At 40.7% G+C, this 24,832-nt stretch overlaps 1 protein-coding gene across 1 annotated transcript in view; it reads right to left on the bottom strand.

Annotated features, from left to right (window-relative positions):
• Positions 1 to 24,832, bottom strand: part of sorcs3a (sortilin related VPS10 domain containing receptor 3a) — a 333,093-nt gene that overhangs the window by 33,143 nt on the left and 275,118 nt on the right. The window contains exons 12-18 of the mRNA XM_088341620.1: positions 19,923 to 19,999; positions 19,751 to 19,842; positions 16,521 to 16,628; positions 14,164 to 14,281; positions 13,950 to 14,083; positions 11,874 to 11,987; positions 8,460 to 8,631 (exon numbers count right to left, since the gene is read on the bottom strand). Of these exons, the coding sequence (XP_088197746.1) occupies positions 8,460 to 8,631; positions 11,874 to 11,987; positions 13,950 to 14,083; positions 14,164 to 14,281; positions 16,521 to 16,628; positions 19,751 to 19,842; positions 19,923 to 19,999 (815 nt within the window). The remainder of the gene's footprint in view (positions 1 to 8,459; positions 8,632 to 11,873; positions 11,988 to 13,949; positions 14,084 to 14,163; positions 14,282 to 16,520; positions 16,629 to 19,750; positions 19,843 to 19,922; positions 20,000 to 24,832) is intronic.

Here is a 24,832-nt window from a genome sequence, read left to right as displayed (position 1 = left end):
GAGCGAGCAAATTGTCTGTCTCTGTGTGCCCTGCGACTGACTGGCAACCAGTTCAGGGTGTCCCCTGCCCACTGCCCGGAGATAGCTGGTATGGGCTTCAGCACCCCCGCGACCCTACTGAGGATAAGCGGTGCAGATAATGGATGGATGGCACACAGGTGGTACAGCAGCTGAGTGGTTAGCATGTCTGCGGCACAGTTCTTAGGTCATGAGATCAAATCCAGCTATCAGTCTTACTGTGCAGAGTTTGCATGTTCTCTTGTGCACATTTCATCTGGGCAACACTGTTTCGTCCCACATTCCATAAACATGCATGCCAGGTTAATTGGTCGGTCCAAATTGTGCCTAAGCTTGAATGAGCGAGTTCTCTGTCTCTCTGTGCCCTGCGACTGGCTGGCAACCAGTTCAGGGTGTTCAGAGATAGCTGGGATGGGTTCCAGCATCCCCGCAACCCTAATGAGGACAAGCGGTGCAGATAGTGGGTAATAAACACACCAAAATGCCCGTTCATGGTCCAGAGGTAAACCTTTAACCCACAAAACACGCTACAGAATATAAAAAAGAGCCCTGATAATTCTGCATATTTCATATTTTGGTGCATACAACAGACGTTTCTCTTCAATTCGAAATTGTTGTTATTGGAGAACATAGTAATTTACTTACAATATTCCTGTTGCTATAAAACAATAGTTATATTTTTTTCGATGTCATTTCTTCCTCATGCCATGAGGCTCTTTAACTCCACCCGGGGGAGTAAAAGCCCACATTAAACCCCAACCCCACATTTGCATATTACCCTATTTTATTACAGTGTGTATTTTATGTAGCACTATTTAAATACTCTATCAACACGTTATATTGGGTATTTCTTTATTCTCTTTCTTTTCTTTTATTATTTTATTTTATTTTTCAAGACACTGATACTGCTGGAAGTGTGAATTTCCCTATGGGGATGAATAAAGTATCTATCTATCTATCTATCTATCTATCTATCTATCTATCTATCTATCTATCTATCTATCTATCTATCTATCTATCTATCTATCTATCTATCTATCTATCTATCTATCTATCTATCTATCTATCTATCTATCTATCTATCTATCTATGTTCAGGTATTTCATCGAGCAAAGGTGCCTAGTATCAAATATGCTTCAAACCAAGTTATATCAATTTTACTTCAATTCCTCAACCCAGGTGCCCTGCAGGGCGGGGATCAAACTACCCTGCAGATTTTTTTGAGCTATTTGCAACAAACCTCTTTTCCTGAGCAGCACTGCAATGCTGACACCCATCTTCAGCCACACATGAGAAGTAATGTTCGGAAAACTGTCAGTTTGAGAATTGAAAAAGTTTTTGTGATCATTTCTCCCCACTGGCTACATGATAAAGCATGCCTTTATTCTTTACCGGAGTGTGAATGAATACCAGGCAGAGGTGGGTCGAGTAGCCAAAGGATTTACTCAAGTAAAAGTACTGTTACTTCAGATTTATATTACTCAAGTAGAAGTAAGAGTACTCATCCAAATAATTACTTATATAAGAGTTAAAAAAGTACTTGGCGAAAGATTACTTAAGTTACTCAGTGTAACTGTAGCAATGTCATATTTATTGATATTTATTGAAAACACATTATCAAATTATCAAGTCCATCCACTACAATACATTTAATTTGAAAGTAGATTAAGACAATAAACATAAATGTAAGTGCTTTAATAAACATTAAATAAGAATCGTTTAAATCAAATAAATAAATTAAGCACACGTAGCACCAAGTAACACACTTAAAAGCCCCAATGCTTATCTTAACGGGCTTTGCAAGCAGAACAACAAGCTAGCCCATATTATATATATATATATATATATATATATATATATATATATATATATATATATATATATATATATATATATATATATATATATATATATATATATATATATATATATATATATATAATAATAATAATAATAATATATAAATATATATATATATCTCATCTCATCTCATCTCATCAGCCATACCGCTTATCCTCATTAGGGTCGCGGGGGGGCTGGAGCCCATCCCAGCCATCGCCGGGCAGTGGGCAGGGGACACCCTGAACTGGTTGCCAGCCAATCGCAGGGCACACAGGGACAGACAACTCATTCGCTCATTCACACCTAGGGACAATTTGGACCGGCCAATTCACCTGAAATGCATGTTTTTGGAATGTGGGAGGAAACCGGAGTGCCCGGAGGAAACCCACGCGAGCACGGGGAGAACATACAAACTCCGCACAGGAAGTCTGGAGCTAGATTTGAACCCACGACAGGTTCCCATGACATGAACTGTGCCGCACAAGCGCTAACCACTGCGCCGCCGTGCTGCCTATATTTATTTATTTATTTATTTATTTATATATACTGGACTGTCTCAGAAAATTAGAATATTGTGATAAAGTTCTTTATTTTCTGTAATGCAATTAAAAAAACAAAAATGTCATACATTCTGGATTCATTACACATCAACTGAACTATTTCAAGCCTTTTATTATTTTAATATTGCTGAATTTGGCTTACAGCTTAAGAAAACTCAAAAATCCTATCTCAAAATATTAGAATATCATGAAAAAGTATTCAAGTAGGCTATTCAACTAATCACCTGAATCATCTAATTAACTCAAAACACCTTGCGAGGGTTTCCTGAGCCTTAAAAACACTCAGCTTGGTTCAGTAAACTAAATCACAAGTATGGGGAAGACTGCTGTCCATAGGACCATCATTGATACCCTCCATCAGGAGGGTAAGACACAAAAGGAAAATTCTCAAAGAGCAGGCTGTTCACAGAGTGCAGTTTCAAAGCATATCCACAAAAAGTCTGTTGGAAGGGAAAAATGTGGCCGGAAACGCTCCACAACCAAGAGAGATGACCGCAGCCTTAACAAAATTGTGACGAAGAGCCGCTTCCAGAATTTGAGGGAGCTTCAAAGACAGTGGGCTGAAGCTGGAGTCCAGGTATCAAAAGCCACAGTTCACAGACGTGTCCGGGAAATGGGCTACAATAGCCGTATTCCCATGGTCAAGCCACTTCTGAACTCAAGACAACGGAAGAAGCGTCTGACTTGGGCTATGGAGAAGAAGCACTGGACAGTTGCAGAGTGGTCCAAAGTCCTCTTTTCAGACGAAAGCAAGTTTTGCATTTCATTTGGAAGTCAAGGCGCCAGAGTCTGGAGAAAGGCTGGAGAGGAGCAAAATCCAAGTTGCTTGAAATCCAGTGTGAAGTTCCCACAGTCAGCAATGGTTTGGGGAGCCATGTCAGCTGCTGGTGTTGGTCCACTGTGTTTCATCAAGTCCAGAGTAAATGCAACTGTGTACCAAGAGATTTTAGAGCACTACAAGCTTCCATCTGCTGAAAAGCTCTATGGAGATGAGGATTTCATTTTCCAGCATGATCTGGCACCTGCCCACAGTGCCAAAACCACCAGTAACTGGTGCACTGACCATGGCATCACTGTCCTTGATTGGCATGCTAATTCCCCTGACCTGAACCCCATCGTGAATTTGTGGGGTATAGTTAAGAAGAAGATGAAAGACACCAGACCTACAAATGCAAATGAGCTGAAGGCCGCTATCGAAGCATCCTGGGCATCAATAACACCTCAGCAATGCCACAGGCTGATTGCCTCCATGCCACGCCGGATTGATGCAGTAATCCGTGCAAAAGGATTCCCAACCAAGTACTGAGTGCATCAATGGACATTTTCAAATGTTTGATTTAGTTTTGCTGTTATAAAATTATTTTTTTACTTGGTCTAAGGAAGTATTCTAATATTTTGAGATAGGATTTTTTAGTTTTTTTCAGCTGTAAGCCAAAATCAGCAATATTCAAATAATAAAAGGCTTGAAATAGTTCAGTTGATGTGTAATGAATCCAGAATGTATGACATTTTTGTTTTTTTAATTGCATTACAGAAAATAAAGAACTTTATCACAATATTCTAATTTTCTGAGACAGTCCAGTATATATATATATATATATATATATATATCCATCCATTATCTGCACCGCTTCTCCTCAGTAGGGTCACGGGGATGCTGGAGCAGGGCACACAGAGACAGACAACTCACCTACTCATTCACTCCTAGGGACTATTTGGACCGGCCAATTAACCTGATTTGCATGTTTTTGGAATGTAGGAGGAAACCGGAGTGCCCGGAGGAAACCCACGCAAGCACGGGGAGAACATGCAAACTAAAACAGAAGCGTCGAATCAAAGACGCTGGATGATAATAATTCATTTTACTTCAAACCACCTTGCAGGACACCCAAGTTTGCTGTAAAAAGAATACCAAACAACAATAAAAGAAGAATAAAACAAGTACTAAATACAAAAAAAAAAAGGAAGGTTAAAATTAGAATTTGGGAAGCCCACTGCTACATGTTACTCGAGTTCAATGTTGAATTTTGGGGCAGCACGGCGGCGCAGTGGTTAGCGCTTGTGCGGCACAGTTCATGTCATGGGAACCTGTCGTGGGTTCAAATCCAGCTCCACCTGTGCGGAGTTTCCTCCCACGTTCCAAAAACATACATTTCAGGTGAATTGGCCGGTCCAAATTGTTCCTAGAATGAGCGAATGAGTTGTCTGTCCCTGTGTGCCCTGTGATTGGCTGGCAACCAGTTCAGGGTGTCCCCTGCCCACTGCCTGGAGATGGCTGGGATGGGCTCCAGCCCTCCCGCAACCTTAATGAGGATAAGCGGTACTGCTAATGAGATGAGATGAGAATGTTGAATTCTTGAATGCACAATGGAGCCCTTTTTAAGGGGAATATGTATGTTTTCATCGTCGGTATTGCTAAGCGACAATTTCGATTTGTTTCATCTGTCAACAAAATTTCCCCCGCTGAAGTTGAATATGGTCACGTGACGAGGATGCTAGGTTTGATTGGTTCAAACTCGTTGAGTTCTGGGACCTTAGCGGAGACTGACAGACGTGCACTTACGTGGAGGGGATTTATTAAGAAACGAAGTAACAACATTATTGTTGCCTATTATAGCGGAATAAGAGTACCGTTGTTTCTTTACGAATGTACTTAAGTTAGAATAAAAGTATAAGGTTTTAAAAATACTCCTAGAAAGACAGCATTTCCCAAAACTTTCTCAAGTAAATGTAACTCTGTTACTACCAACCTCTGATACCAGGCCACCCATGTCAGCAAAATAATGTCAGGGAACAGATTCCAACTCATATGCAACTTCCTCCATTTTTAAAAAAAATGCATAAGTAGAGCTGTCATGATGACTGATTGGTGTCACCTGCGGTTCCCCGTCATTTTTAAACTCAGTCCTTTTACTCGCATATTGTAAGTCCGTCAGTGAACCTCTGTTTCTACAAGGCAAGCACTTTGACCCTGACTCCCGTTGGTCCCACTTTTGCACCCGTTTTTCCACTCGTCTGTTCCTGATACCCCCGTTTGTCTACGACCTGTTTTTTGACCCCGACCACGTTTTTTGCTCTTCCGTCCCGGCTTACGACCCGTTTTTGATCCCGATCACGTTTTGCTCTCCTGTCCCGGCTATCGACCTGTTTTTGCCGTCTTCTGCGCCACCATCTCCAGCTCCGGATGATCCACTTCCGCATTCGGAACACGATCCGATTCTGTGAGCAGCTTGCTTCCCGTGTCCAGCGAGCACCGGATTCCAGGCGCTGCCCTTCCTCTTTCTCTCAATAAACTTGTCGTTAACGTTACGCATCTGGGTCCTGATTCCGTTCTGGTCGTGACAGGTGCCTATTATGTCCAAAATTCAAAGAACTGTACAGTACTCCCCTATTTGAAACGTTAGTTGAGATAAGGGAATAATAATGTAGCGAGGAAGGCTATCCTTTTGTACTTATAGCCCCTCACATAAAACATAAAAAGTCTAATTAAATCATAACATTGTAACTCTGCAACAGTGTATTGCATATTGCAACCCTTTGTCGTTGAATTCAGTACTGTTCTTACTCTCTATGATGGCCTTGCTGGTCCGGAGTATACTTAATATATGGACAATTTTCACAACTGTATTTCTCTGAATTTTTGCTCGAAGCTCAGACAAATGTGTGCAGAACACTAAAAAAACAGAAAAACCTCCAGCTATTACAAATGCAACCCAGGCTTTTTGTTCGGTCCATTAAATGCCGAGAGATGTATTGTTCAGTTCAGCAGCTACAAACTATTCATTTTCCTTCATAACCAGACACTTTATTCAAAGTATTAAAGTGTTTGTTGGAGATAGGAATGAGTGGAGAGGTGTTGTAAAAGGATAGTGGGATGTTTAGACACGTTTTAAGGAATGGGCAGGGCACCTGTACGATACGGCAGGGGTAAACCAGTGAAAGCTATCGGGTCCCTGCTGTTGAACAGAAGAGTGTGTTGTGTTACCCTGACCCGAGTGACATGGCCGCTTTCTGGTGTCCCGTTTCATCTGGAGGGACGAAAACATCATCAACTTAGGTGCCGAGGCGCCTTAACTTGTTTGGGTGTTTGGGCAATTGGGTTGGCCATGGTCCAAATATTTTTAAGAAACTTGCTTGTGTTATTCATATATGAAATCTTTCAGCAGATCTGCTAAAACCGTTGCACTGTGTTGTATGACAGGATTTTTTTTTTTTTAAAGCACTTAAATTCCGATTTTGTCAACCACAGTTCATGGTTTACAGATACCTAACCGCCTGGTCGTCACTGAGGACGCATCTCTGGACAGCTTTATCCGTTGCTGATGGTTCCTGGGCGTAGTTTGTGTTGTGGCAAGGTTGACACCAGTCTATTCTTTGATGTTTTTAGCCCCGTTATTTTTCCTGACCGACTCTTCTTCTGGCTTCTTTGACTGTGCCTTTGAGTATGATGTTGGCAATTTCTTATAGCCTTGTGACGAAACCATACTGCTGCAGTTTTTCTCACCACACAGTCTTTGTTGGATCCAATGTGGCCTCTGATGGATTTGCACACTGTTTCATTTGTCACATTGACTTTGTAGCTGATGCCTAGAAGTTTCCTGTATAATCGCATCTCCAGGGACTGTATTTTCCATTCGAGCTTTGTTATGAGAGTCCATGTCTCTGGCGTAGAGAAAGATGGAAGTAACTAGCGTCTGCATAAGTCTGATATTTTATTTCACTGGAATGTTCTTGTTTCTCCAGTTGGGTTTAAGTCTGGCAAGTGTGGTGGTGGTTTGAGCTACTCTAGACATGAATTCTGTTTCTGACCCCTCCTCTGATATGACAGCTCCAATAAACCTAAATTTGGTGACAGGTTCAAGCTCATGGTGGTTGATGGTGAGGTTTTTGCTGATACCTTGGGTGTTGTTGGTCGTTATGATTTTTTTTTTTACATGTTGATTTCCATCCCATAATGGGTTGATGCTTTTTCCAGGCAATCGACCAGATCTCCTACCAGTCCGGCAATGTCATCAGCAAAACAGAGGATAGTGACGTTATGTCCCTCAATGATGACTGTACCTCAATGTTGGTCCTGAGCTTCGGTCATGGTCCTCTCCAGGAAGATGTTAAATAAGGTTGGAGTGAGAAGATAGCCTTATCTTACACTGACTGGTTTGAAACCACTCTTCAATGGTGTCATTGATCAGTACTGTACTGCTGGCTTTTGCGTATGGCTGTTCAACGGTTTGAAACAAGTTTCTGGTCTATGTTGTACCTCAAGGTGGGTTGCCATAGTGGACATTTAATACACATATTTTTAGGATTAGCAGATACTAATATTCTTAATCTGATTAATATGCCTGGGAGTCATTTATGATTTTATAATCTGCCTTTCAAGCAAGCTAGAGCAAAATAAGTTTTCTTTTTTTTCTTTTTGTAGTGTAGATCGCTGTTGCTGTTTTAGTCTTACAGCCCAGGGTTGCACGTTTTAATTTTTCAAGTTTCAAGTTTAATTTTGGTGCATCCCTGAATTGATCATGGCAAAGTCACAATTTGGCTCAATGTACGTGTTTATACAAGTGTTTGTATCTTTTCTTTTCTTTAAAAACAGGGATTTTAAAGAAACTAGCCTATACTTAAATGCGTATTGCTAAAAACGTATTTTTTTGTAATGCGGGAGGAAGGGCCAAGGACTTTTAGGGACAAAAAGAGAAGATTATGTCACGAAACGGGCCGGGGAGCAGGAAGTTGGAACTAATTAGTGTAGACGATCTGTCACTTTAATTGAGAAAGAAAAGACGTCCAACACACAAACGGACCAAAAACAATACAAAGCAGGCTCAAAGGGAGGCAAAATTACAGACTAGGCATTACTCAGATCAAACAGGCATGAAGGTGCGCTTAAGTACTCCAAGAGCAATCAGTCCAATGCGTCTCAGGGGGCGGGGCCAGCTGGGCACCATGACAACCGTGCAGGACATGACAGATCAATGGATTTTAAACTTGCAATTATCATCAACAACATTCCAGTACTGTTTTAGTATCAATTCTTCTCACCTCATCTAAATGAACCAGGAAGGTAACATTCGTGCCCAGATTGGCAACCAGTTTACCATCTTTTGTTGCCAGTAGAAGTCCACTTGGAGGTTTCCTGGGGCATGTTTGCTTTCGAGGGGTAAACATTTCCTTTACCCCTCTGGTGCAGTTATTCAGCACCACTTTACGGTACCTTAAAAAAAAAAACACAGTTTGTAAATTCCGTTGTGTTTTTGGCATGCCTGCAAACAGTCTTTACAAAACAAAATGCAATGTGTTACTGCAGTCAGTGAAGGTCAAATTGTAGTAGATGTTTAAACTCTTTTTGTAGACATTAAACCCTCGCTGCATAGCGGTTTTCTTAAAGCAGTCTGCTTTGTAATTCGCTAAACAGTTGCCCTGCCCCTTTTCTGCCTGTGTCTAGCTGGGTGTCAATAACGTTGTGATCTATGTTGTACGTAGAACAGCTTGACGAACCTTCATTAAGTAGGCTGAAATCGTTCAGTTTTGAGTTTCTCTAAAAGCCACCATGTCAACAAAAACGGACGGGCACAAAAAGCAAAGGAAGATACTTTCTATCGCCAACAAAGCTGGACTTTTCGTTATGCTAACAGGAGGTAATAGTATTTTCACACCACATTTTTGTTTTCTACTAATGTTCACATAAAGAAAAAAATCTATTGCTCTCATGAATGTAAACTACAAAACATCTTTATTTAAGACTAGTTTTTTAGTCAACTGCTGCTTTATTTTGAAGTGAGACTAATTTTTTGTGCCTGAATTAATCGCTCCAATGATTGCATTTAATTTTCATTTTGAAAATAGTTTGCCACTTCTGGTTTTAAAAGCACATGTTGTTGTTTTTTAATATTCTGGTGAGGGAATTTTGTTTTTTTGTGTAAAAATAGAGTGGACAATGAATACTACCTCTTATTAATGTCAAAAAGTTGACATGGTTGTATTTGTAATAAAAAGGTTTGTAAAGTACAGTCCTTTTATTTATTAATGCTTGAGCTTGTTAATTAGGTTTTTTCTTCGGTTTCAATGTAAAATGTAAAAAGGTAATGTTTTTACTTTGTGGGTTTGAACTAAAGCGGGTCCTTTTCAGAACGCAAACACCGCAAAAAACAAACACGACCTGTTACTGTACACATTCATTTTTTTTCATGACACGTACAGCAAAGTTTTTCGCGGGGTTTGCGTTCCAAAAAGGTCCTGCGATATTCAAAACCTGTAAAGTACAATCCTTTATTTATTTATTAAATACTCTACTACTCTATTATGCATTTGAACTAAAGATCAAACCCATTTAACAGGCAGAAGTAAAAGTACTTTTTAAATGTTTCCTTTTTTACAAATAAGTCCAAATAATGTAGCGTCAACCTATAAGTTTTAATAGTAACCTTGTCACTGTATTGAAAAACTGGATTAAGGACATGATCCGTTTTACTTCACAATATACTATGACACTATCATGTGGACGTTATCGAAAACTGCATTTAGTTTACAGTTGGCAACAAACAAGTTAAGAGAGCAATTTTGGACCCGCCCCCCCAAAAAAAAAATTACGGAGCCTTTTGGAAAGAAAACACATACTGTTTCTATCAATGTCAATGTTCTCTCTGCCCTTTTCCATTTTTCCATTATCAAAAACCCACAAGTGGCTCCAGAGCATGTTTAGAGGGTCGAGAAGTCAATTTTTGTTGGTGATAGAAAGCATCTTTCTGTACATTCTGGTGGCTTTGTCTGTCCGGAACATTTTGTTTCTTGACAAAAAGGCTTTTAGTAAATTTGAAGTTTAAGAAGATTTGTGCATGTTTGTCAAGGTTTATTACATATGTGTACAGCTCAGACCACAACGTCATTTACCGACATGCAAAACAAGCAAAAAAGGGGCTGGGTAACCATTTAGCCAATCAGAATGCAGACACAAATGCACGATAAAAATCTGCAAAGTAGCAAAACTGTGATATGTAAACCACAACACAGCAAAGGATAACTGCATATACCACATTCAGGTTTGTCATTGAGCCAAAACAAAAGTGGGCAACCCGGTCCTTGAGTGTTGCATGTTCTGCCTGTTTTTGAAGGCTTTCTCTTCTTCATATTGGGTTATACCAATGGCTATCTTGTTAGCATACTGGCAGGAGCTCATTAACCATCTTTGTGATTGGAATCATCTGAGTTGAAGAAGAGAAACCTCCCAAAAACCTTCAGGACATGCGGCTTTCGATGTAATGTCATGTTTATTGAAAGTATTGTTGGATATATTAATCAAAACATGACACAAAACTAATGCTGAGAGTGAGCATGGCCAAATATGGTCACCTTACGCCCCCTCCCCTAAGAAAATTGGAAAAATCTATCTCTGCCAACCTTTGCTTAAAAGTTTGCACCGAATTTGCAACCCGGTCAGGCAAAAAATTCCAAATTTTTGGTATCCTGAAAGAAATAAAGTTTCCATGCAAAGTGCTGGTAGGTCACCTGTAACTTATATCTGTGGCCACGTAAACCATCAACACGACAGAACTCAAAAAATTGATCAAAGGGGACATTGATCATTCCATGTACAGTGGAACCTCGGTTCTCGACCAAAAATTTCGAGAAGTTCCTGCTTCGCTTTTCGTTCAAAAAATCGGAGTTCGAACGCCGGTACGCTAGGGGCGACGCTGAGCGGCGTACGAGTGTAGATTGCCCCCACCCCTCGTGAAGAACAGTTGTCACGGCAACGCGCACTCCTTTTCTGTTTTCGTTTTTCAAAAGCGGTGAAGGGAGTGTTTTAACCCCTAATTATGCCTCGGAAGAAGGTTGGTGCAAGCAGCAAAGTTGCTACAGGTGAAAAAAGAGGAGTAGTGCGTACAACTATTGCATTTAAGAAAGAAATAATAGCAAAATATGAAGAAGGTGTGCGAGTTTCCCTTTTTTCAGGAATACAGCATGGCTTCTGCCGACCGCTAAGAAATCCTATTCATAATTCTTTTCTTTATCCTTTAACCGCTCACCACTTGTTGTGGAGACCCGGGTGCTAAATGACGTGTAAACGACCTGATTTTTTTATTTTTACACGTTCATGTTAGCGTAATCTTTCGTACGCTAAGAAATAAAGTTTCGTACGATTAGCCTGGGTTAGCTTTATGTTTACATTCATGGTAAACATTCAGGGTGTTGGAACGGATTAAAACGATTTACATTATTTTTAATGGGAAAAACGATTTCGGTGATCGAACAAATCGGTTTTCGAACAGGGTTCTGGAACGGATTATGGTCGAGAACCGAGGTTCCACTGTAGTACTTTGAACACAAACATTAAATCAAATCGAATTCAGACAAACGAATGACCTGGTAGCCCACCTCTAATTTTAAACATATAAACTGGGAAGTTCTAGCCCACCTCTAATTTTAAACATATAAACTGGGAAGTTCTATTGTTCTCACCCCGTACTGTTGAGGTAGCTCTGTCCCAGGATGCAGCTTTTAGAAGATGAAGATGGATTGAACCAAAAGGAGGGTCTGCAGTCGCCATTGCTGTGGCGCTCATATCCATAGTCGCTGTCAAACAACAAAGTACATACATAATGCGCATGATCAATATCGCTATGCACATGTGGGATAGATGGTAATCTGGTTTCGATTTTGCAGCAACTGATGAAAACTCTTAAATAGACTGCCAGGAATATTAAGTATTGATCCGAGCTGCTGTTGACAACCGCGTCCTCAAGATTTCCGTATGCATCGGTTGCAAACAACAGCTCATTTGGAGTCAAAACCAAGTGAAACGTTGAGGAAATGAAGTTGGACTCATGCCTATTTTGCTAATTGCAACAAACAAAAACTTCTCACTGATAAGTATATTTTCATAACTCATACAATTTAATTTGTGTTTAAGTTTTGCCTTTAGAAATGCTGACGCTTTGATTGACTTAACTCCAAAAATTTACTCACTCTAAGAATAAATGTTCAAATGAGGCATAACCTGAAGCAGTGGTTGTCAAAAGGAAAGTGTGAATGATTTCAATACTATACGTCACTATCTTGTGTAGCGCAGGGGTCTCCAATGTGGAGCCCGCGAGCATGTTGTAGCCCATTAATCACACCTGACTAGCCCGCGGACTGGTGCTGAAAATAGCTCACCAGTGATGGGTGATAATACATTTCTTGTAAATTTGATTTATAACTGGCAGAATAAATCTCATCTCATCTCATCAGCTGCACTGCTTATCCTCAGTAGGGTCGCGGGGGTGCTGGAGCCCATCCCAGCAATCATCAGGCAGTGGGCAGGGTACACCCTGAACTGGTTGCCAGCCAATCGTAGGGCACACAGGGAAAAACTACTCGCTCGCTCATTCACACCTAGGGACAATTTGGAATGGCCAATCCACCTGAAATGCATGTCTTTGGAATGTGGGAGGAAACCGGAGTGCCCGGAGGAAACCCACGCAAGCACGGGGAGAACATACAAACTCCGCACAAGAAAACCGGTAGCTGGATTTGAACCCACGCAGGAGGTTCCCAAGACCTTATAACTGTGCCGCACACGCGCTTACCACCTGACTATGCCTGTTCTGCCTGCCGCCTGCCTACAACCACTATTACGAACTCGACATTGCCTCTGATCTCCAGCCCTGGTCAAACGACGTGCCATTCCCGCTTGTCTTCTTCCGACACGGAAGTGTCATCCCCGCCTTGCTCGATTCAGCTCTCCACCAGTCCTCGGATCAATAAAAATCAATAAAATCTGAGAAACGCATGCAATTAAGTCCTGTGTCCGTTCTGGTCTGTGACAGTGTGATGTAAAGTGGAGGACGTAAACCAGCTCGGTGGCCTTAGGGTTGGGCACCCGCCCCGCACCCTGCAGCAGATGGAATTATTTGTGTTTACATGTCCAGGGTTACACCACCTCATGTTCATGTAGATAGCAAGTTCGCCTCCTCTCCGCCTCTCGCAGGTTTTTGTGTCTCTGTCTGCCCTAACAGCGCTGAAGCCGGGTAGCTCCGAGTAGCTCCACGTCAGCGTCCGGGATGCTAGACGTGAGCCAAGTTTCCGTAAAACACAGCAAACTGCACTCCCTGTACGCTTTGATGTTTTTCACCAGCACAGCCAGTTCGTCAGTCTTATTAGTAGAGAGTTCACATTTTCCATGATTACGGACAGTACCGAAGGCTTATATCGCCGCTAGCCGCTTAGCCTTCACCTTAGCTCTGGCTTTGCAGCCACGATGGGGCCCCCGAGAATTCTTCAGGGCAATGAGTTGATTCCTCGAATACACACATTTTTTGTGTGTTAAAACCCATAACCATAGGATAGAAAGTAATCTAAAGTGTAGTTGTCAAACGGGACCAGAAACACCGAAGATAGAAGCAAACGATAAAAAGAATAAATCACAAAAAGAACAAAATAAGACGGAGCTGTTGGAGAGGCTGCCGCTCGCGGCGGCGCCTTTGATAGTCTGGAATGTACGGCAGTTAGTTGGATGGACGGTTCAAATGCGTTAGTTGAAAATGTAAATCTTACCATTCAAAATCATGAGGTCGGCAAATACAGGACTCAGCAGAGAGGATTTTTGAGTAGTCTTTCCCAAGCATGCAGTAGTTCCCTGGCCTGCGTTTCATATATATCTGTTTTTGTCCCATCACGCATGGCTCACCCTGCAGGATAAGAAAACCCACAATCTCAAAGGCGATATCATACACAGCAACATTAGAAGAAACACTTTTTCTACTCCTACCTGATTGTGCAAGTGCCACGTTTGGTAATCCTCTTCAGTACATTTCTTCGTGAAGATGGATTTATAATCAATTTTGATGAGCTGCCATTCAGAACGGTGGCTGAAGTGGCCAAACAATCTAAAACACAATACACATAAACAAAGTACTTCAAAAACAGTTGGCAGTGGATGGTAAAAATAATACAGACTCCCATCTAAGCTGACTTTTGGCAGGGGACATGCAGAGCTGGTTGCTAGCCAATTGTGGTAGAGAGTGACTTGCTTTTTACCCATATTTAACTAATTCGATGTGTCCCCTGCCCATTGCCCGAAGACAGCTCTATGCTCCACTGTTAGTGGCTTGCGAAACTATTTGGCCCCCCTTAAGCTTTGTCATCTTTTGCCACATTTCAGACTTCAAACATAGAGATGAATTAAATACAGTCCAAACACCAACCCAAACCCCCCAGAAGATGAAGAATAAAAAATTGTATTAGTAGTTGAGGAATAAGCTGACTGAGGCTGCAATCATTACTTTAAGCTAAGATATGGCATCAGTCAGAAGCAAAATTTGAAGTTGCGGACAAGCCCTTTAAACAATGCACATTTATATGATATTCAAGTAATTTTGCTTATCATTTAAATCAATATTGTTTTTAAATACATTTTACATTTTTAACGACAAGGAGGTGCTGAATTAAAAACACTGTCACTTTAAACAACTTTATCAAATCAAAATAATTATGAAATAAACTGTGCTACCTCCATCCATCCATCCATTATCTGCACCGCTTTTTTTAGCAGGGTCGCGGGGGTGCTGGAGCCCATCCTAGCTATCTTCAGGCAGTGGGCAGGGGACACCCTGAACTGGTTGCCAGCCAGTTGCAGGGCACACAGAGACAGACAACTCACCTAGGGACAAATTGGACCGGCCAATTAACCTGACCTGCATGTTTTTGGGATGTGGGAGGAAACCGGAGCGCCCGGAGGAAACCCACGCAAGCAGGGGAGAACATGCAAACTCCACACAGGAGGTTCGATCTCATGACCTCAGAACTGTACCGCACACGCACTAACCACTGCGCCGCCGTGCTGCCCCTGTGCTCCCTCATGAACAGATATTTAGTATACCAAAAGGTATTATGCTGATCACTGAAAGAATCAAATATATAACGATTTGAGAAGTAATAGCACTGTTATGTGTAAGAGAATTATGTTCCAAATCTGCCTTTTGTACTATATTAGATACTTTTATACCCAAAATATCATCTTACTTTTGCGATCTTTATACGTTCATACTCAATAACTTTATTTCAAGTTGTTTTCAGGGGCAAGTGCCTTCCAGGTCAAGAGAATAAGTTCCCAAGCGCCAAAAGGATTGGTCTCTAACTAAAAAGTTACAACCTGAAGGCCACTGGCAAGCTTTACAGGCGACTCCTATCAAACAATAAACTTTGGTGGTGTCCACAACTCAAAAATGCTCTACTCCTCATTCCTTTCTTTGGGGCCTGCTAGCTGGCTAATCAAGATGGCCTTAATGCCAATTCCCACATTCCAAGTCTGCTCCAGAGCGACATTACAGAGACGCATTGTGTTTATAAAGTTTCACTATCCTTATTTGGCCACCAACATTATACACTGCATTTAAATATGTGATTCCTGTCTAAATAATCAGATTAATTTATTGTGTTCATATGAACCAATCAGACATGTAGTTTCCTTCTTGTGTTTTCCAATAAATTCGCCTCCTGAAAGAGGAAGAGTGTGTTCCTCCTTGAGCCTGAAAGCACACACCTCCGATGGAAGGGTTTCCGACTCAGAATCTGTTCTTTTCTGCTTTCTACTACAATCTCAAGTTTTAACCTTGACATTATGTGACTGAAGTACTGTAGTTCCAATAAGGAGATCCATTGGTCATTATTATTTTATTTATTTTACAAATGGGTAAACATTCTCGACCTTCCATCTACAGTACACATACTCAAATGCGGAAAATCTAGACTTAGTGTGTGTACAAATACTCACAGGGGCAGGTGTTTTGCAAATACTTTAAATGATTCATCCAACTGATTTAAAAATGGTGCCGGAGTTTTAATTGTTTAAATAAGCAATTGGTTAAAAGAGGTGTCAGGGGAGACATTTATTGTGCCTGTATTATTTTTATACCACTAAAAGCCTTGTAAATGTCTTAAATGGGCCTCAAATGCCATTTCAAAATGTTGCCTTAAATCGGTAAATAATTATGCTTATAAAAGACACAACGTCTTGTTTCAATCTCTCCAGAAACACTCACCGAGTAGACCTCACATTTGCAAAAGGCCTTTTTTGTTTTTTTCTTCAAACATCAAGCTTGCAGTTAGGGAATTTGTTCAACTTACGTCATAACCTGGTTCTCTGCCCCAGCCTCCACCAAAACCCCGTCCACAAACAGAGGCACAGAGGAGAAGCTGTGTTGGGTCCATTGCCTCCCTTCGTCGAAGCTGACCCTGCAAAAGTGTGTCAAAACACATATCCGTCACAAACACGGCAAAAGCAATGGCACAAAAACAAAAACTCTATTAGAACATGGTTAAATGGGGAAGATCAAGTTAGAGGAATCAGTCACTGAGCTAAACGTCTCAACAGACATAACTCAAAGTTCAATGAACAGGCTTTGGGAGTAACAGAATACATGTAACATTGTTACATAATCAGGATACAAACGAATCATTGTATTCCATTACAGTTACATAAAAAGGACGTAACCCAATTACAAGTACCGTATGTTCCAGAGTATAAGGTGCACCTAAAAAACCCTAATTTGGTCAGAAATTTAGGTGCAGGTTTAGGAGCGATGGCGCACGACCTTTGATAACACATAAGCACTTCTTGGAGACTTAAAATTAAAGTTACTGTAACTTTAAATGAATGTGAACACATAAAATATTTTTACGGCACAGCTTTTTATTTTTTTGCCTGTTTCAGTTTTCTTTCATCACTTTCCCGTTTGAAATGTTACAGAAATCAAGTCACAATTATTTGTGATGCCCTTAATCACGAGATGTCTCAAAGGACTGCACAGGTTACAACCCCGATCTTAAACCAACATGCGGGCAAGGAAAAACTCAACACTTCAGACCTCCTTTTGAAAAGGGGTCTCGCAAGTGGTAATCCCCCTTCCAGGATGACCAGGGGGGAGAGATTTAGCATTGGGTAAGATCAATAAAACAAAACAATAGGTAATATGTAGAAATTTGAAAAGAAAATGCATGGCAGCAACGCCAAATGCGTAAAGCAATTGATACTAAAGAGAGCTGTCCGACAACTAGTTGCCACTTTTTCTTAATATTTATATTTGAAAGAGAGCAGAACCTTCTCCATTGTGGACACCAGTTTCTGTGGTTCGCCGTCCTCTTCGCTGTTTTTTTTTTTTTTTTTGCCACAGGAACATAAACTCCCTCGGAAATTAATGCGCTTTACAATGCTTTTAATCATGGCCGCCTGTATTCAACAACGTTTGTTACTTGCAATGCTTAGTTTAAGCCGTGTCATGATTACCGATGTGAATCACCTATGCCCACTCATTTGGCGCAAACTGGTGTGGGCTCTGATTGGCTCCTTGTCCCTATTTGAACCCAGTCCTGTCACTCTTCTGTTGTCAGTCCGTCTGTGAACGTCAATGCATACTCGGCAAACCTTTTTCGACCCTGACTCCCACCTGTCCCATTTTTGCTCCCGTTTGTCTCCGGCTACGACCTATTATGACCCTGACCACGTTTGCTCTCCCGTCCCGGCTTACGACCCCTTTTTGTTCCCGACTACGTCTAGTCTCCCGTTCCGGCTTACAACTCTTTTCCGACCACGACCACGCCTTGCTCTCCCAGTCCCGGCTACCGACCAGTTTTTCGTCCCTGACACTGCCATCGCTCGTTACAGAAGATCCACTTCCGTGTTCGGATTACAATCCGAGTACGCGAGCGACTTGCCTCCGGCGTCCAGCGAACACCGGATCATGGGCAAAGCCCTTCCTCTTTCCTTCAATAAAACTTGTGGTAAACGCTACACAATTGGGTCCTGTTTCCGTTCTGATTCTGAAAAGCCGAGAAAGAGTGAAACCAAAGTCTTAATCCAAAATTAGGGGTGGGTTTTATACACTAGTGCGCCTTATGCACAAAAAAATACAGTAAGTCATTAAATTCATAATCTCATCTCATCTCATCAGCCGTACCGCTTATCCTCATTAGGGTCGCGGGGGGGCTGGAGCCTTTCCAGTCATCTCCGAGCAGTGGGCAGAGGACACCCTGAACTGGGTACCAGCCAATCGCAGGGCACACAGGGACCGACAACTCGCTCGCTCATTCACACCTAGGGACAATTTGGACCGGCCAATTCACCTGAAATGCATGTTTTTGGAACGTGGGAGGAAACCGGAGTGCCCGGAGGAAACCCACGCAAGCACGGGGAGAACATACAAACTCCGCACAGGAAGTCTGGAGCTGGATTTGAACCCACAAGCGCTAAGCACTGCGCCGCCAATAATTGGCAAAATATTGATTATACCAAGAGTAACAAAAATCTGAAGAGCCGTCTCTTTTGAGTGACCCGAGCCAAAAGAGCCGGTCCTCGAAAAGATCACTAGCAATTTTTTCTCTCTGTAAACATTGAAAAAAATAAAATAAAAAACTACGAGTCAGAAACGTTCATGTTCTGCTGGCTTAGTGACAAAAGCTAAGTAAATTGCCACCACATATTTCTTTTCAACCATCTCTCCGATTTTTATTCCACTCATCCTAATCAGGGTGAGCTGGAGCCAATCCAAGCTAACTTGGGCAGTAAAGCAAAGGATTCTTTTGACTCTTTTCCCAGGAATTTGGTTGGACATACTGTATATCAAGCAATCACTCACAGTAACAACTACGCTTTAAGTATACTGGAATGAACTCCCTGGGGAGGGGAAAAAATTAAATAACCACTGGTACATGGAGAACAAACTCTAGACCACCGTATCCTAGAGGGCGCCAACCGGGTCTGGAGCAAGACACACTAGAACCCATTCTCCAGACACCTGTCCCTAATTACCCAAATACTTTATATTGACTGCTCGGAGAGCACTCCGCTGTCGGGTCATTGCATCTCCATTTCCGGTTTGGTTTTGTTAGGACATTTTGTTGTTTGGTGACCCCTTGTTGGTTTGTTACTTTGTTCCTTGCATTTCCATTTCCAGTTTGTTTTCTGTTTGGATCTTGTCAGGTTAGATTTTGTTTGGACATGTCCTTTGTTTTGGGACCTCTTGTTTGTTTTTTTTACTTTGTTCCTGGTTTTGTTCCTGGTTTTGTTGTTCAATATCCATAACCCTAACCCTAACCGCTTTCCTATGTCTGTTTTACAATAAATTAAGTCGTATCATACAATTTTCATTAATTTTATTGGACTACTGTTGCTGGGCAAAATGTTTTTCCCGCCATTAAATAAAACGATTGACACCGTATATAAAGCCACAGCGTGTAAAATATAGCAAAAATGTAGCGACTTGTAGACCGGAATTCACTGTACCTTGATTTTGTGAGTAAATAAATAAACAATATTCCTTATAGATTCATACAAAAGGTAATACATAAAATTCACATACTTTAAATGTCTTGTTGGCACAGACGGTTGGTTGACAGCAACAAGGGCCCCTCCTTTGTCAAGGAACCAAATATTGTGTTCCTCTTCAAAAATCTGAACAGAAAGGATCGTAAATAGAATACTACATGGTGGTTAATAATATAACTTTTTCTCAACTGTGGTGAAAGTCTTACCTGTCTCCAGGTATTTCCGGCATCAGATGATACGTACATACCAACATTGTTGTATGACAATTCTGCTCCAATATTCCCTGTAGTCGATGAATATATGACACAAAAAAGACAATTAATTGATTACAGTACATATATATCTACATATCGACATATCTCGATATATATCTATCTTATCTATCTATCTATCCATATATATATACAGTGTTCTCGTTTGCTTACGTCCCTGCGTCCTAGATGCATCATTTTGTCTGGGACGCATAGTGTCAAGTCAACGTGCGTCCCCGGGACGCAACTTTTTTGACACAAAATTGGCCTTTTTACCCGATTACTTTTTTTTTTTTTAAACAAAGATTTACCGCACTCCAAACTTTTCGTCAGGCAGATCCGCCATTGTTGTTTTGGTCTCGCGGTTCGAGTTTTCGTCTGCACGCAGATCTCGGCAAATGATATCTCGTTGTTTCGAGATTACGTCATTGTTGTGGTGGTTGTCGTCGAGGGAAGGTGAAGGCTATGTATGCCTCCGAAAAAAGTTAGTATTTGGTGAAAATCAACACAAAATTGGTAATTTCTTCAGTGTCAGAAATAAGTCGAAACTTAATGCAGAAAGTGATAACAACGGCAATAATTCCGGCACGAAAAAACGGCGGAGAAATTCTTCAGAACATCGCGAAGGCAAGGAAAACACGTGTGCTGAAGCCAACGATTCGACGAAAGAAAACAAACAAAAAAATACTCCTAGCAAGGACTTTCTGCCAAAATGGACTCAATTATATTCCTGGTTACGCTATGAGGAGGATGATAATGGATTGGACCTTCAGAAGGCATTACAACTGTGGCGGGACAGCAAACCACGAAGAATATATGAATTGGAAAATCTGAAGTGATAACCTGCTTTGTATTACCAATTAACTGTGGTGATCAAAACTGCACGGATATATAGACTAATATTTCAGCAATGTTATTTTGTATAATGTACAATATTTTTGTGAAGTGAAAAATCTGAAGTGATAACTGCTTTGTATTATCAATTAACTGTGATGATTAAAACTGAATGAAAATATAGATTCATAATTATTTCAGCAGTATTATTTTGAATAATGTGCAATATTGTTGTGAACTGAAAAATCTTGAAGTGATAACTGATTTGTATTACCAATAAACTAATGATTAAAATTGAATCAATATATAGATTTATATTATATATTTGTCACCGATTCACAATGTCAACCTCGATAACACTAAATTTTGGGGACCCGTAGATCTCTGTTGGGACCCATAGATTTTTGAGCATGCGAGTCCCCGGGACCCATCACTTTTCACAGGTAAAATGAACACTGTATATATATATATATATATATATATATATATATATATATATATATATATATATATATATATATATATATGTATCTATATTATATATAGATATATACATATATCTATATATATATGTGTGTGTATACACTGTATTTTCGTCACTAAAGGAAGAAACCTCAGAAATAGTATTTTGTTATGTCGTACCTGACTATAAATGCATTAATTTGAGACTACAGTAAGAGCTGCTATGTACCAGCTCAGTAGCCTAGATGGTAGTGTGCCCGCTTTGAGACTGGGAGGTCGCTGGTTCGCGCCTCGGCCGAGTCATACCTAATTGGTATAATGGCGGCGCCCTCTGTTGGCTGCGGCTGCATCGGCTCGCTACAACGGGTCAGGTGTATCGACATTTCGTTTTGTGTACATTGTTACAAAGAATGACAATACAAAGGAAATTATTATTATTATTAATCACGAATAGCCCTGGTCAATTACGGTATATAATACTGCAATGATTAATCAGTCGGTAAGAATTGCTGATTAAAACCGGCACCAATAACTAACATTTCGGTCTTTTCAGAGTTAACTGCTTGATCCATCGTACCTGTTCAGTCAATCGGTGCGTTTGAGAGGGACCACATCTCATTTACTGTGATTTTATTGGTTTAATTTTCCTTTTCTGCCAATAACAATGGGTCACAGCAAAGTTATTGATAAGTGGAAGGAAAACTAGAAAACTGTGCCAAAAAGGATTGAGTTGAATAAGGAAACGATCAATTAGATTCAGTTTCAGATCTACTTTATTGTCATTCTTGTACACATGTATACAGAACGAAATGTTGAAACATCTGACCCCCCCAGTTTCCTTGAATATACAGATATAAATATGTAGTACTGAGTTGGAGTATTGAAATACTAAATAATGTACTAAATAATTATAGCTATGAGTACTATACAGTAGTGCAAAGAGTGCAAGAGGAGTATTACGGTATATAATACTGCAATGATTAATCAGTTGGTAAGAATTGCCGGTTAAAATCGCAAATTGTTGTTTGCAACTGGAATGGAACGGTAGTGAGGGGGACTTTACCACTACGCCACCAATGGTACAGATAACATACAAAAAGGCATTATGACACTATTTTCACGATGCCAGAAACACTGATTTGCATAGTGCATTGTAATTTGTGATCCGTGTGTGTGTTAATAACCTCTCCGGTTTGATACTTTTACGTATATAAGAGAGCTTGTATAGTATTTTGTCGCAAGACTTTCCGTTTTCTGTTTCTGTATTTTCAACATTATTGACGCACCTGTGAAGAAGTGGAGAGACTCTTCAACCTATAACGATGCACTATGCAAATCAGTATTTCTGGCATCGTGAAATTAATGTTCATAATGAGATATGCCTTTTCTTATGTAACATGTGGTGTAGTTGTCATGATTACCGATATGCATCACGTGTGCCCGCTATTTTGGCGCCAACTGCCTCGGACTCTGATTGGCTCTCTGTCCCTATTTAGACCCACTCTTATCCGTCTCCTTTTGTCAGTCCGTCTGCGAACCTCAGTTAACGCGAGGCAAGCCTTTTTCGACCCTGACTCCCACCTGTTTTTTGCTCTTGTCTGTCCCCCGGGTTCGACCCATTTTTGTCCCCGACTACGTCCACTCTCCTCTCTTGGCTTACGACTCGCTTCCGATCACGTTTTTGCCCTCTGTCCCGACTACTGACCCGTTTTTCCGTTCCTGCCATCGCTCGACACGGAAGATCCACTTCCGCGTTCAGAGCGACCTGCTTCCCGCATCCGGCAATCACCGGATCATGGGCGCAACCCTTTCTCTTTCTTCCAATAAAACTTGTGAGAAACGCAATGCAAGTGGGTCCTGTTGCCGTTCTGGTTTTGACAGTAGTGGTAAAGTCTCTGCTCCCTCACTACCAAGACTGTTGTTCAATTCAGAATGCACTTGCAATTCAGTGTTCCTGGCGCTCTGAGTAAAAATGGTGTGATAAGATAAGCTCCAATGCCTTTTCAAGTATCACTGGTGAAGTAGTGTTAAAGTGTCCGCGCCCTCAACGCCACGACCTAGGTTTGAGTCCCATTTGCATACAATGCATTGCGATTTGAGCCAAAATGTTGAATGATTGATCAATCATTTATGGTACTACACCATAAAACTTTTGTGTATGCTTCCAATCCTGCCATATATAAGGCGCACTGGTTTATAAGCCGCACTTGCAAAATTTTCAGGTGCGCCTCATATTCTGGAAAAAGATGGTATGTTTACATATAAATAAATACATATAAATAAATATATACATATATATATAAATATATATGATTTTAAATCAAATTTATTCGTTTAACTATTCTATTTAATCTCTCCACGTGCTTCATTTTTTTTTTTTTTAGTCCCTCGTTAAAAACGTGCAGCCAGGCAGTCTCCCATTCCCTTCAGATTGGCTGCATCCCAGAAGCATACTGAGAAAAAAACATCCCTGATCTTTTTCTGCCATGCTGTGCCTGGAGTGGATGAATGTATCAAAGCCTCTGAGGGTAGCCACTAAGCATGCAAAGATTAAAAAAAAATCCATTTTTTTCCGTTTCCTTTTTGTTTAAATATTAAGAAAGAAAAAAAAACACTCACGCAAAGCTGAGCACCTACTTTCATGATACCCCTCAACCGTTATTCACTTGAAAGCATCTCTCGCCGAGTTTATGACGGCTAACAAGGGTAGCAGTCATTAGCTAATTATCGTCTGCGTTGGTTTCCAACAGAGCAACTCAGATAAAAATAAAACATCCATCAAACCAAATTTCTGCCACTCGTGCTATTTAGAGATCTGGGATTGTTGGTCTGGCATGATAATGAGTATAGAGTCGTATGAAAACATATATCAATCTCTGATTATTTTCAAGATTTAAGTTTTTCAATCATTGGCTATTTGGATGAGCAATTTCAGTTAAAATCTATCATTGAGCACAGTAGTTCTTTAATGGCTAGACCCTAGGACTCACTATTCCTCTCTAATAACAAGCTGTGACCAGAATCTTACATGTATACGATGGAAGGATTGCAGATTAAAGCAGAGATAGTAGAATTTATACCCCTTTTTTTTTTAGAAAAACAAATCACAAACAAAACCAAAGTGACTCCAAATACCGTAAAATCCAGACTATAGAGCGCACCTGATTATAAGCCGCACCCACCACCTTTTAAGTGATTTTCCACTTATGTACTTACACAAGCCGCACCTGTGTATAGGCCGTGTACGCCCGCATTATAACTTGTGACACGATCACAAGTTTAACCCAGACCAGGCTGTAAATTCCACAACTGTGATTTTGTAGAGATTTATTGTTCTATATTCTTTATCAATTATCCATTATCCGTCAAATCAAAATACACTACAAAGCCAATAGGCCGAGACATTTGCTCCCAGCCAAGAGGCTGAGTCAAGGTCCTAGCCTCCTAGACTCCTACCAACACAATCCAAAAGTCAATAGTACACAATCCTAGAACCACATTCGGCATCATAAATGGAAAATGATACCCGTAATTAACGTATGATGCAGACTTGTAAAGTCCGGGTCCCG

The sequence above is a fragment of the Urocampus carinirostris genome, chromosome 8, assembly GCF_059441175.1.
Source record: "Urocampus carinirostris isolate Australia breed hairy pipefish chromosome 8, RoL_Ucar_1.0, whole genome shotgun sequence".
NCBI classification, from domain to species: domain Eukaryota; kingdom Metazoa; phylum Chordata; class Actinopteri; order Syngnathiformes; family Syngnathidae; genus Urocampus; species Urocampus carinirostris.
The sequence above is the reverse complement of the archived record's forward strand: the minus strand, read 5'-3'. Positions and strand labels throughout refer to the sequence as shown.